The sequence below is a fragment of the Macadamia integrifolia genome, chromosome 5 (assembly GCF_013358625.1).
Source record: "Macadamia integrifolia cultivar HAES 741 chromosome 5, SCU_Mint_v3, whole genome shotgun sequence".
Classification (NCBI taxonomy): Eukaryota; Viridiplantae; Streptophyta; class Magnoliopsida; order Proteales; family Proteaceae; genus Macadamia; species Macadamia integrifolia.
This window is the reverse complement of record NC_056561.1, coordinates 41,904,293-41,918,863: the sequence shown is the minus strand read 5'-3', so window position 1 is coordinate 41,918,863 and position 14,571 is coordinate 41,904,293. Positions and strand designations below refer to the sequence as shown.

Below are 14,571 nucleotides of genomic sequence, written 5' to 3'. Positions count from 1 at the left end.
TTTCATTTACTTAAGATATTATTCATAAATAAGCAAATACCCCCTATTTGAATCTAATAAAAATAGTTTAAAAATCAAATTCCAAAAGGATAAAAAGTCAACCCCCCAGTCCAAGAACAAAAACTGGATTTTGGTTATAGGGACGATTTTCAACTTTTAAATGCTAGGGTTTTTCTCAATTATGAAAATTTTATAAATTCTATCATGTTAAAACATTGTTAAAAACCAAAAGTCCGGTAAAAAAATATTTTGTTTTGATATTCATAAAATTATTTTCATTCAGGCGATTTAACAGTATTCGCGCACTTAAAAATAAGTTTGACTGAAGCATAACTTTGTCATTGCAACTCAGATTTAAGTAATCTTAGACTTGTTAGAAAGCTGATTTTATGTTATAACTAATACAAAAAGTCTCATATAAAAATAAAATCATTTGACCAGTCAAACTTATTATAGAATAAGAGCATTTCTCTAAATGCTGATTTTTTATAACTTAATATGACTTAATGTTAATTTTTTATGATTTGATGTGGCTAAATGTTGATTTTTAATGACTTGATGTGGCTTAATCTTGATTTTTTATGATACAAGGTATATATAACTTACTAAATAATGTTAGAAAATAGGAAAAATAAAAAATAAAACTTGTTCGCCTTAAGGAGGACGCCTTCTCTCCTAAGCGCTTAGACAACCCTCCACCGCCTTGGTTCGCCTTGGCGCCGTGACAACTATGGCCTTGGCATTGAGGTGGCACATTCAAACAAGGGTATTGTTCTCTCCCAGAGAAAATATACCTTGGACCTCCTCCTAGAGACTAGTATGTTAGGGTGTAAACCCTTGGATACTCCTATTAAGGCTAACTCACATCTCAGAAGCAAGGAAGATGAACATGTTGATAAGGGTCGGTATCAAAGATTGATTGGAAGACATCTATCCCATACAAGACCAGACATAACTCATGCAATAAATTTGGTGAGTCAGTATATGCATGATCCCTATTCATCACATATGGATGTTGTGAACCGGATTCTTAGGTACTTCAAGATAGCACTAGGAAATGGCATTTTATTCTCTCCTACAGATCACATGAGGATTGAGGCATACACTGATGCTGATTGGGCAAGCTCTCCAGACGATCGCCGCTCTACTACTGGCTACTGTACATTTGTTGGTGGTAACTTGGTTATGTGCCGCAGTAAGAAACAGTTGATTGTGGCTAAATCAAGTGCAGAAGTTGAGTTCCGAGCTATGGCATATGGGATTTGCGAGCTATTTTGGTTGCTGGGTCTCCTTCATAACTTGGGTGTGTCCATTCAAGTGCCAATGTTACTATATTGTGATAATAAATCAGCCATTAGTATTATACAAAACCTTGTTCAGCATGATCGCACCAAGCATGTCGAGATTGATAGGCATTTCATCAAAGAGAAGTTAGAGCAAATACTGATCTGTATTCCTTTTATGTGAAGTGAAGATCAGTTAGCGAAAGTTCTCACAAAGGGACTTAGTGGTAAATCTTTTTATTTTGTTTTGTCCAAGTTGGGTATGCGTGATATCCATGCACCAACTTGAGGGAGAGTGTTGAATAATGTAATTAGGACTAGTACTCACGAAAGGATTAGGACTACTATTTTTGCTATAAATAAAGGAAGGAATGTGCCCATTAGGGTATAGGTCCATATTTCCCCATTCTTCAGATAACAATATCTTTTTCTTTTGATGACTAATGAAAAATATTATTAGTGAAAGAAGAAATACAAAGAAACACAAAAGCCAAAACTGAAAGGCAAGAAAAAAGTAATAATTATAAAGGGGGAAGGAAACAATTAGTAGGGCATTATTTCTTCCCCGACCCCCCCCCCCCAAAAGAAAAATAATAGGGCATTATTTTGTAAGGTCAATACCATGTTATTCAGAATATCCATAGTAATATGAAATAATCTCGAAGTATGTTATCAATTATACTTGGTCCACTCCAGCATGTAAAAGTACTTCCAAAATCCAAAAATAGCCTTCTATCAAACTTTAATAGATGATCCCAAATGGAAATCTTTGGCTACGTGACACAGGACAAGTAGAATGGTCCAGACAATATTTAAGGACATATGTCTCGATTAATGTTCTGGGAAATTGAATGGAATGACAAGAACCGGATTTATTTAAGGCACTGTTTGGTAACATTCTACTTGAGTGTTTCAGCTGTTCATGTGTTTTGTGGGAACACAAATAGAGTAGAAACATGTTTGGCAACTCAGGTTCATTTTTGAGTTCCTGCAGAAAGAAATGGGCATTTGGAACAAAAACAATAAACAAAAACGGAAGTGTTCTTTTTTTTTTTTTTTTAATGAGAGCAATCTGAAAGAAACAGAAAACACAACCCCTGACTCAAGCCTCATCTTGGGTTTACACGATAGCGAGAGGATTCAAGAGTCGCCTTCCCAGATTGCAGAGGAGAGACGCCTCAAGCCTCTCTCCCTCTGTGTGTGTGTGTGTGTACAAAGTTGTTGGTGCAGATTAGGGCTTCTTGCAACCAGGTGTGGGAGGGCTCTCTTCCTCAGATATTCAACCAATTAATGGTATTTTTTTCTGTTTACAGGGTTTTGCAAAGTCGCACAATCCAAATGTTTCTGTTTCTTTTCTGATTCAGAAACACTTCTTGCCACATATTCTCAAACATGTTTCTGCCACCGCAGAAATGCTCCCCGATAACACCCAATAAAATCTGGCTCAAAAACACTCCTGTGGAAAATAAGTGTTGCCGAATGACACCTAATAGCTGCCAGAAGTAAATGACTTTAGGTTGAGGCTTTAAAATGAACTAATAGAGCAAATGGTGGACTCATTAAAGTGGAACCCATTAAAAGGTGGGGGCATCAATCCTTAGGATATGAGATACATGACAGGTTGTTGATCCACTCCCTTATTGCCAAAAATGTGGTCCAAAGTTGATGAGGATAGAGTTTCATGCTACTTTTACATGCTGGCATTAACCAAATGTAGAAATTCATCTATTTGAAATTATTTTACAGAAATATTGACTTGCTCAATATTCTAAAAAATCACAAACTAACATTAAATTTGTTTTAAAAAGGGGGCCCCTTGTAAATGAGGGATGCGAAAAATATTTCAAAAGTTGTATTAGTGGATAATTCTGTTTGGGACAGGGGAAAAAAATGGAAGCACAAAAAATTTCATCATAAAAATAAAAAAGGGAAAATATTTAAATACTCATCAATAAAAGAATCGAATCAAAAGAATTGTAACACCCCATAGTCCAATATATAAATATCTATCTCTTAAGCACTTTCAAATTTTCCTTTTTTTTTTTTTTTTTTGGGGGGGGGGGGGGTGGTGGGTGTAAAGTTTTCAAAACATTTTAGTTACTTTTGTGAACTGACAAAACTTCCCTCTAGACACCGCTTATCTTTGTAGTGAACAAGTTTTTGGTGGATTCCAAAATCACAGCAAGTGGGTTCCCGCCCCCTATACTTACTTCATCGTTTTCTTCCTGTTCTATCAAAATAAACAGGTCAGTCCATCATTCTTTCACCAACCGGTGATACCCTTTTTGCTGTTACTTTTCCAGCTAATTTTAGTTGACCACATCTCTTAATCTACTGATATGATCGAGTTCAAATTCCATATGTCAGTTATTGTCAACAATATCTATTGAATTCTGTTATGGAAATCCGATTAAATTGCTTAGAATTCAAGTTCCAGTAACCTGCCCTGCTTTCCTAGTGTAGTGAACTGTGTGCCCTTCATATGATCTCAGATTTCTGAGTTCTTTTCCAGACAGAAACTACCTTTCCAGAAGAGCACTTCACCTGAGTTTCAGGTCATTCTGATCTTCCTATCTCGAGTTATTAATCTCTCATAAGGTTCTCCAAATATTATCCTCTCTTTTTCTTCCTGGTTAATCCTGTGTTAGGGATCCACCAGCAGATTTTTGCTCTTGAGTTCCACTGTTATGCTTGAGAGATTCGGTTTTCTATCACCCGTACAGAAACATGTTAATGAGGCCACAGGACAAGTCTTGAGGGCCTTATTCAGGCCACACAGGGGTGGGAAATTTTGTTAGAGCAGAACTTCTTTCTTTTAATGGGGATGGAATTTTCTATCAGAGTGTGTTGACAACATTATGGTGGAAGCAGACTCAAAACTGTTCTGTTTGGGTATCATCAACTAAGGATAGCCCATTGAGTTTTGTTCATATCATCAGATGCATCAAGTTCTTGGCCTCACAAGTGAACCGCTCATTGCATTGGAAGCCTAGGGCTGCAAACGACATGGCAGATCAGCTAGCTAGGTAAGGGGGAGCTAGACTGGTTCGGCCATTGAGAAGTTCTCTACCCTTGGAAGGTTAGTCCCTAGTTCCATGTACTTGAATTTCTCTTTCTCCTGTTTGTTTCTCGGCAAGCTTGAGAAGCTGATATTTATTATGGTTAATAAACTCATCTTCTTTTGCACTGATTTTCAAATTGTATACATTAGGACTGGGACTTCAGAGAAAGAGATATCCTACTCAGCTCAATTAATACTTACCACCACTAAATTAGATTGGTTTTGGACTATTTAAACAGTATAATACTACAAAATGATAGGTATAATACTACAAAATGATAGGAATTACCGCAATATGATCACAAAAGTCACAACCACAGTACCAGACTACAAATAGAACATTCAGCACCTTGTGCAACACAGAAGGCATTTAAGATCAGTCCCCATCGAGATAAAAATCCTTGCATAAAATTATAAGACACAGACAGACAAAGAAATTTTAACTTTATACATGATCTTAATCTCAAATCATAGTCTATCCTAACAATTTAAACTAATTGACTTACCTCCCAAAAGGCCTGAATTCTTCTTTGGCCTCCAAATCATCCTCTTAATAATAGTTCTTGTTTAGCTAGACTCTTCTTTGAGTTCTAATGGGCTATGTACAACACAAGGACCACCCAAATATCATGCAAATAACATCTAGAAACAGAAGTTATGAAACCTACCCACAGAATAATACCCTTAATGACCAGCTTTAAGCCCTAAGGTTTGGTCCCACCTTCAGTCCTCGTGATCCACTTCTCTTTCAGTCCCCATGTTCTGTATTTTGGTTGGTTCCCCGAATCACAATTGGATTTTTACTAACCAGTATTTGGGATGCAACTTGATGACTGATAATGATGGCCAATTTGTAGGTCACTTGGCAGTGAAATCATATGCTTATGTCTAGTTAGTTCCCATTAATGTGATGAGACTTCTTCTCCTTAATGGAACACAAGGGGGTTAAAGTGTATAATGCAACACAGACTCTTCCGGGTGACTCCCATTACAAGATACCCAGATGAAATTCTCATTCTATTTTGGGTTACATAATCGGTGTAACTTGTTCTGCAATAAAGGACCCTGTAAGATTTCAGCCAGGCATCTGCCAATTTCATTAGTAGCTCCACATTTTTCATTAACAGCACAGAAGTTTCAATAGTTTCATCCATATTTTTTTATCTCATTCAGCAGAAATTGCAGACTTAGAACGTAAGAATCCATTAATACCTGAACCAAAAGAAACAAACAGAAGTAAAGATTTTGGGTCCATTCCTATGAAACGACAGAGATCAGATAGTTTACCATTCTTCTGGAGCAGGGTCCTCAGTAAGTTCTTAATGCAAGAAGCTTTTGTCCCAGCTAAACCACCACATTTTATCGCACCCTCCATAAAAGCGCGTTTAAGAGAAGCGAAAACCCTTCTGCAGTTGGCATCAGCGGTGTTCTACGAAAGAAGAATGCTGAAGTAACCACCAACACGGTTTCATCTTGCCCATCCTTCCGTGGCTCCGATTTCACCGAGGGGAGCAATAGCGCTGGTGGATGAGAAGGAGAAGAACCAGCGTCAGCAGTAGGGCGGCTCCTCTTCCTAGAGCGATTATTGGCGAACTCGGGAGGGAAGTCGTGTAGAGCCATTAATTGTCCCTCACAGCTCGGCATTCTTCCAGGGTGGATCGAAGGTGATTGGGTAGGGTCCATTGATGCTCTCAGAAGCTGCATTGTCTTCGCTTTTCAACAATTTCAGATTTAGCGGTAGATGGCTGATTGGATGCCTGTGCCGCTAAAGCTGCAACAGTGTCGGGGTGGTTCCGGCTAGGGGTGTCAATTCGTGGCCCGAACCGGCTAAATCGACCGGGACCGACCGTTTATAGACCGACCCGGCCTGGACCGTTTATTAAACGTGTCGGGCTTGAGCCCGGCCCGTTTATAAATGGTCGGTCTCGGTTTTGCTACTTGAACCGTCGGGCACCCGACTGAGACCGACCGAATAACGCCCGATCGAGACCGGCCTATTGTGCACCGACTTGGCCCGACCCTTTAATGATTGTAGAATACCTATTTTACCCCCCAAATTAAAGAATAAAAACTAAAAAGTAAAGACATGTTCACATTTTAAATAATAGTTATATTTGGAATCATTTATTGATTTATTGTCATTTTTTTGGGCTTGCATGAGTGGGCCGGAATATAATAGCACATTTTAAAGAGGGCCCGTTTAAAAACCAGTTAAAGCCCGTTTAACATTAAACATGTCCGTAGCCCGGTTAAGGCCCGACTAAAGCCCGATTAAGGTGGCCCGATTATAACCCGAGACCGACTGACCGAATATAAAGTGTACCATGCCCTCAATAACTAAGCCCGATTAGTTAAATGGGCGGACAAGGTGTAGCCTTTGAAAGTCTTCAAGCCCGATTAAGCCCGACCGAAACCGAACCAGCCCGACCGATTGACACCCCTAGTTCCGGCTTTTGAAAAACCCCACCTGAGTCCCCTTACATTGGGCAGGCCTGGCCGCTCCAAGTTGGGGCCTGAAAAATTCTACCCTAACCAACTCTCAAGGTTTGATAGGACTGACCTAACCATAGGTATTGGAGAGGGAGAAGAGAAATGGAAGGGGGGATCGGTTGAGTTGGGTTGGATTGGAAAAAGAATAAAGAATATAGAATACAGAATTAAGAAGAAGAATACAAGGCTAGACTGGGCGTGGCTCAACCTTGGTCTAACTCGGTCTTGACTTAGGACAAAAAATTCTCAGTCTTGACCCACCCTCAAGATGAGAGTATCTCAGCTCAAGTCCTATTTGAGCTGAAGGTGACCTTGAGCCAATAAGAGGTCCTATTTGGGTTGAAGGTGACCTTGAGCCAATAAGACCAAACTTGCACCTCTAATGCATGCACTCCCATTGGCCTAGGCATTAACACAGTGACCCAATCAAAGGAGGTGCATAGACATCCAACCAATGGAGAGGGATGGTCTTTTCACCACCACTGTGTTTGGGCTTAGGGCACAGGATTAATGAACAATCTTTTTCCTCAAAAAAATGAATAAATAAATAAAAGAAAAATACCATTTTATTGAGTTATTTAGTTGTTTGGTAAATTTAAATAAATGTTTATTTTTTTGAAAAAAAATTGGGTGACTTCAGACCATTCCAACGGTGCTTAACGCACAAAAATAATAAGATGAGAGAGTTTAATCTCTACATTCTTAGAAGCCATGGTTTTTTTTTTTTTTTTTTTTTTTTTTTTTTAAATGAAATCTAGGGAAGCAACATTTCATAACATAGAATTAAAAATGGCATCAGTCTCCAGAACATAAAAACTCACCGATTCTAAGGTTTCTTGACAGGAATCGATTGTATCGAATTAACAAGAATCAAGATTGATCATAACCGATTCAACTCCCATTTTTTGATTATATGATTTACGGGGAAAAAACCCAGTTAGTTTCACATGTTCTCGAACAACATTATTTCTAAATAAATAAATCAATAAAATAAATGATTGAAATAAGTCCATTTTCGGTAAGTATTTATTCTTAAAATAAGCCTTACCAAACGATTCCTAAGATGTCCCACTTTTCTCATCCTGTTACTTGGAAAAATATCTTCCAAACATAAAATGGACACCTCATTTTCAAACCCCACTTTTAAATCGATTATGAATATTCTTCGAACATTTTTTTTTTTTTTTTTGGTAAATGGAAATTTCATTCAACTGAATTGAAAGGAAGACATAAGGTTTGGATACAAAATAATCAAAACCATAAAAATAAAATATATAATAAGAAAAAGAAAAGACATGTGAAACACAAGATTTCGAACAAAGAGGAGTTCAGAAACCAATGAATGACATATGGTCTTGTCGTACATGTCATGGACGAGATCGGTCAGGATAAGGAATGAACAAAATCAATAACCCTATAAAACAAACTGAAAGCCCAACTAATGAAGCATAATGGTCCATAAGACTTTCCAAATACGCGGGATAGAGCGACAGGATTGATGGAGTGGGATAACACTACTGCTACATAAAACATCCCATGTGTTTAAGCCACATGCCAGACAAACTTCCTCGGCAATCCACGCCCAAGCTAGAACAATATCTGGCACAATTGAAGGAACAAAAAAAAAAGGAATGTCACAGTATGCATGCAACCTAGGTCTGGGAACATCCACATTTACCACCATTTCATTGGCATTGTCTTCATTGACGGAAGGCATTCCCATAAATCTAATACCTTTAACGGCCGAGTATCCATAGGATATGGTTGAGAGTCCCCGAGAGATCAAGTGGTGCGTCACAAAAGCTTCATAGATGTAATTTCCCTTATTCAAAGATAATTGTGATTCAACCCATTCTTTGATAACGTGCGGTAGAAACAAATAAGACTGGCCGACAAACTCGGCTAACAAATAGCCATTACTTATGAAACCAAAGTGGGCTTATCCCATTTAACCGACAAGCCGTTACCTATGAGGACCAGATCTTTATTCCGTTGATCAACTCCAACGTCAGAGACGGCAAAGATCTATTGGCTAACCACCTTGAGGATGAGGGCACTTAACCACATCTCCGTCACCAGGGAGATGAGAAGGAGAAGGAGAATCTGCTCGTTGATCACTTGGATCCATATAACTCCGATCTTCTCCTCCACCGAAGAATTTATAGAAAATCTGAGCCAACCGATCCACAAAGAAATCAAACCGGAAAGCCTGAGACGGGTATACTGCCCAACGACTTTCCTCGTGAAATCCTCCTCTACGATTGCGTTAGCCAACAGATTCTCTGAAGAGGGTGCGTCTCGCTAGGTCATATGCTAGTGGTGGAGGACGACACAGAGAACAGATCTACCAACTCAGATCTACTCTCGAGAAGCAACGTTGTCGTCGTTGTCATCGGTAGTTTCACCATCTTCACTGTCCAGACCATAGTTCATGGCAACCACTATCATGGAAGAGTGTTAAACAATGGCAAACGATATTACACATAGAACTGTAGTTGATATTACATGATAAAGGCGGAGATGGAGAATTTTCAAGCACATAGGCGGAGAGAATACACGCACAGAGGTGGAAAAATATCCTCTTCGAACATATTTACTCATTAGCATTTTATGTCAACATCAGTCATACCAATTCCTAGATTAATGGTGAATGACTCCAATCTCTACCTTGTCTCAACACCCCCTGATTGGGATCTTCTATCACGCGACACGATGTATAGCACAGATCTAAAGGTTGGAAGTATCTTGGGTTACGTGTCTGAGGGCTTTCAATCCTTCAATATGTGCTACAGGAGCCCAATCCTACTACCCCCACCATTATATAGCTCTCCTCCAACCTTTTTCAAAAATTAGAGTAGTGTGATTAGATTTAGATCTTATGTGGTGTGAATTTAATGTTTAGAAACACTTTGGACTGCGTGTGGTCGCATCAAGCTTCGTGTCTAAGTTTTTTTTATCGTTAAATGCATGCCATATGCCCTGTTGTGTCATAGAGGAATTTAATCCCTTCCAATTTCGACCAAATCTGAATCAGCCAAGGTCGATCTCAATTTGAATCATTCTGTATCGGCTGATTCCTGTTTCCGAAACTAGGATTAGTGGACTTTGCTGATTTCAATTGTTAAACATATAACAAATGTGGAACCAGATGCTTTTAAGTAAATGAACAATGAAAGGGGAAAAAATAAAAAATAAGAGAACCAGATGCCATTAACTTTTGATGGGTATCCCACCCCTTCGCAGTGCCAGGAGATTCTTCACAGCCTTTAGAAACACTTGAAACTTTGCCACATGATATTCCCACTTTTCTTCCTAGTTTCAAGTCACAATTCACTATACTCTCATTCAATAAAAGCAAAAGAAAAAAAGGCAAAATATTTTTATTTTACTTTGCAAATGGCACCAAGTATTTATTCTCTCTTGCAAAAGGTGATATATCTATTCTAATTGTTAAATATAGAGTGTACATAGTTAAATAGTCATGTGTCAAATTTCAAAGTCTAAATCAATCAAATATTCATTATATTAGTCTGCATTTTATGAATAACGTCAATGTATATGTACCTACACTCTAGAAATTACCATACGTTGAGGGCCGCTGTCTTGTATTTTGAGGTTTGGATTGTGGACTACTTCCAAAAGGCCCTTAAAAGCCTATAGAGCTTGATACTCGGAATTGAATCTCTTTACTTTTCCTTCTAATTGTTAATGATGGAGGTTATTTGGGTTATAAGAAATTATTTATAAACACAAAGAGAGGTGACGAGAAAAAGAAATAGTAACCCTTTTCTTCGTTGCTAGTGAAGACTACTATCATCTTAGCGTGGATATAGACATTTTGTTGATCAATTACGTATTTTTCTTACATTGTGATTACTTAACTATTATCCCTATTTGGAAACTAGGGATAAGGCAGTTTAAATCGATTTTGACAGATTCTGAATCAATTTTGTTGAATCTATCCTCACTCCCAACCAATTTGGCTATTGATTCTGATTTTTAAAACCTTGATGCACTCTCCCAATTTTGAGCAGCAGAACATATGATTTAGATAGAAAAATCATGAAAATGGATGGCTCAAATCAAATTTCTTCACAAACACCAATAATTGGCCCCGAAAAAACAGAAAAATAATTTATTTACATATCAGACACAAGTGGGAATTTGGAAGGGAGAAGGGGCAGATGGGGAAAACACAAAAGAAACCCCCCAGACTGCAAAAACCATTCCATATAGGAATCAAACTATCAAGCTGACAACCTCAACTCTGACGAGTTAACAACCGATGAATCGGAGACGAGTCCGACTCAGCGTCTCCGAGTCCAACATCCCCTCCCAGTCCACCTCCTCTTCCTCGTCTTCTTCGTCTCTCTCACTCCCTCTCATCGTCTGTAGTATCCTCTTAGCCTTCTCCTTGGCTCGTTCGCTCCCTCTCACTTCCACATCTCTCAACACCTCCGCCGCTCCCGCCTCCTTCGCCAGCCCTTTAAACCTCAGACTCCCTTGACTCAACGCATACAACGCCGCAACGCAGTTCTCCCGAGTTGATTCCGAGTTCAACTCGTTCTTCCTCAACATCTCCACGAAGCATTCCACCGCAGTCGCGTCTAGTAATGCAGTGCGCCCTTCCGCACAAATCGCTAAGTTGCAAAGTATTAGCAGAGACCTACTTGCCAGGTCCCCTCCCTTCGCCATTGCTAGCAGGGTCGGCACAGAACCAAGCTTCACAAGCTTGGAGCGATTGCTTTGAACCAGCGAGAGGTGGTACAGAGCGAGCGCCGAGTCGTGCCGAGCCCGTTCGCTTTCCGACCGGAGCATGTGTAGCAGCGGTGGCAACGCACCTAATACGCCTATCGCCATCTTGTTATCATCGTCAAGCGCAAGGCTGAAGAGGGCACCCGCCGCGTGTTCCTGTGCTTCAGAGAATCCTCCCTTCAACACATCGATTAGCGGTGGAACGATCCCCGCCCTTACGATCTTTACCTTGTTGATCTTCTCTAACGACAGATTCACCAGCGATGCCATTGCGTTTATTTGGATGGAGGAGTAGCGTGTGGTCATGAGAGATTTTAGCCCCGAAAGCAATCGAGGGTTACAGAGCGAAACCCTCATTTCTGGGTTGGTTCGGGTGATCTTTCTCAGTGAGATCACGGCCTCCTCTTGCTCGAATACTTGTAAGCTCTTGATCTTGAAAAAGATCTCCTCCTCTTCCGGCGACATTAGGTTCAGAGTTTCGTCTGCAACATTATCGAGAGACGATGAAGAAGATGAGTAACAAGAGGGTCGCGTCGCGAACGGTAGAGGCGTGCTGGGAATCCCCGTATTCACCGATTCCTCGGAACTGGTGTACAAGTGAGACGGCCTCCCATTTAGCTCCGTCGCTGCGTAAGAAAATTTCACCGGAGGCTTCTCCGCTACTCCTTTAAGCACCTCATCCTGTTCCTTCTCTTCTTCTTGCCCTGTCTTGCCTTTGATGGGTGATTTCTCTTCCTGGGGCGGTATTAGTGAACGGACAAGCTTCTCCACCGAGCTGAGCTCCGGAGGTGTGGGCCGTTCGACGCCATTGGCGTGACACCAGTTGAGAATGGTCAATTTAATGGCGACATTTGAGATCACAGTAGAGAAATTGGGTTTCGAGCCGCTGGTGAGTATAGGTGTAAAACCCAAGTCTGTACAAACCTGAACGCAGATGCGCTCGAGAGTATGACCCGAAGCAACAATCACTGGATCCGCCATTAATGACCCCGAAATCGGACAGACAAATTCTTTAGGGGGCTGTTTCGTTTCTGGTTTCAACGCAGTGGGCGAAGAACGGTAGAAGGAGATCTTCCACCTATGCTTGCCGCTACCCATCTCAGTAGCTCTCCCTAATTTCTTCTTCTATACTCTTCGAGAATCTAAGAAATGGAAGAAATGCTGGAATGGTTCTTCATGGAATCCATAAAATGGAAATCCCATAACAAATTGCAGTAATAGCTCCCGAAATGTCAATCCAAACCAATTCACAGAGAGATAAAAGAGAGCATTATGCTGCACCCAACCGGGACAGCGACACTGTACTTTGCTTTGGTTTGGGTTCTTTGGTCTCCGTGGTTGCAGGTCTGCAGAAACAGGGCAGAGAAGATCGAAGAACGAGGATAGGAAGGGCTGCTTCGTGTTGCTTTCTTTCAGGAGTTTCGATAGCCCAAAAACAGAAAGAGATTACGTTTAGTAATCGATTCGAAAGGGGATGGGCCATGGCCATGGGGACCAATTGGTTTTGTGATTTCTCGAAATATTTACGGAACGTAGTGGCTTCAAATTTTGGAATCTTTGGTGGTTCATTTTTTGTCTTAGTTCCGGTACTACCCTTCATGTCATGCAATAATAATGAAAATGCCATGGAAAAGCGGATTGCATACGAAGCACCGTCACGCGAGTTTAGGTAGCAACTAGCAACTAGGAACACGTCTCGTTAAGGGGTGGGGTCCATTCAGTGTTTTTTTTGAAAAAAAGGGACTTTACGGACGTTTTTCCTCGTCTGCCCTTTTCCAATAATAGAGAGTACAAGCTTCGTCAGTCCCCAATCCCCACTCGCCACTCCCCACTCCCCACTCCCCACTCCCCTACCCTCAATTTATATTTCTAGTTTGTTCACGTTTCTTAGAGGCTGATCATGTTATTCTATTTTCTTGTATTAAAAAATGTTATTTTATTTACATCGAAATTTAAAAAAAAATTAAAATTTTGAGAGAGAGAAAATAAAATTGTCAGGTTAGGTGACATACATACCAAGAGCAAAATGACCAACCCCATGAAATGCAAAATCTTACCTCTACGGATGCTCTTTTGTGTACTCTCATTGGTCTATATTGATACAATAATCATATGTAGTGACAACAATATGCGTGACATCATTATTTTCTCCACCGATGGTGTAATATAGAAACCTTCTCCTTTCTTATATATGTCCAATTCTCATGTTACATGTAAATATAATACACTTAAACGAAAATCAAACTGAATATTAATTATTTTTTATTTATCAAACCAAAATCATGTAATAATCAGCTCGATTTAATCGGTTTCTCTTGTTTCTCCTTCACAACCTCTTTCCACCAGAGTTGCATAACAGTTCCATGTCCTCCTCCATAGAGGAATTAGTGTCGAAATTTTAGAAATTCTAGCATTGCAAGAATGGAAATCTATAAAATTTGACTTAAACAAAACTTCGACAATTCCATGTCCCCCCAAGTAGAAAGAGGGATCAGTGTTAAAACTCTTGAAATTTCAACCTTGCAAAGTCTCTCCTTGCCTCAAAGCTTCTTTCTTGATAATAATAATAATAAAAAATAAAAATAAAAGGGATTGAGTTTCCTATCTAACTGTGTAGGTATACGTTAGTTCCTCTCTCTCTCTCTCTCTCTCTCTCTCTCTCTCTCCAACTCCAGTAGGGGGATCGATAAATCATTTCATAGGAGGGAGAAAAGAGAGAGACATAAACAGACACTAATGTACTCTATGCAGCTTGATAGTAATATCTTTCTCCTAAAGGATATTGTAAAAACCAGTCGATTTAACAATTTAATCATTTAATCATATATATATATATATATATATTTGTTTAAACGAAGAATTGAATTGAATCAATTACTAAAGATGTGAATTGAAACCAAAACAGTTTATCAAAATCGAATCGAATCGTTTATATCAAAACCGTGAAACTGTTCATTAAATGGTTCAGTTTCGGTTTTAAAA

At 39.6% G+C, this 14,571-nt stretch overlaps 1 protein-coding gene across 1 annotated transcript; it reads right to left on the bottom strand.

Moving 5' to 3' along the window:
- Positions 1–10,942: 10,942 nt before the first annotated feature.
- Positions 10,943–13,155, bottom strand: LOC122078495 (U-box domain-containing protein 38-like). Its single transcript, XM_042644496.1, has one exon. The coding sequence runs from the start codon at positions 12,685–12,687 to the stop codon at positions 11,110–11,112; it is 1,578 nt and encodes a 525-aa protein (XP_042500430.1). The 5' UTR covers positions 12,688–13,155; the 3' UTR covers positions 10,943–11,109.
- Between the last annotated feature and the right edge of the window lie 1,416 nt (positions 13,156–14,571).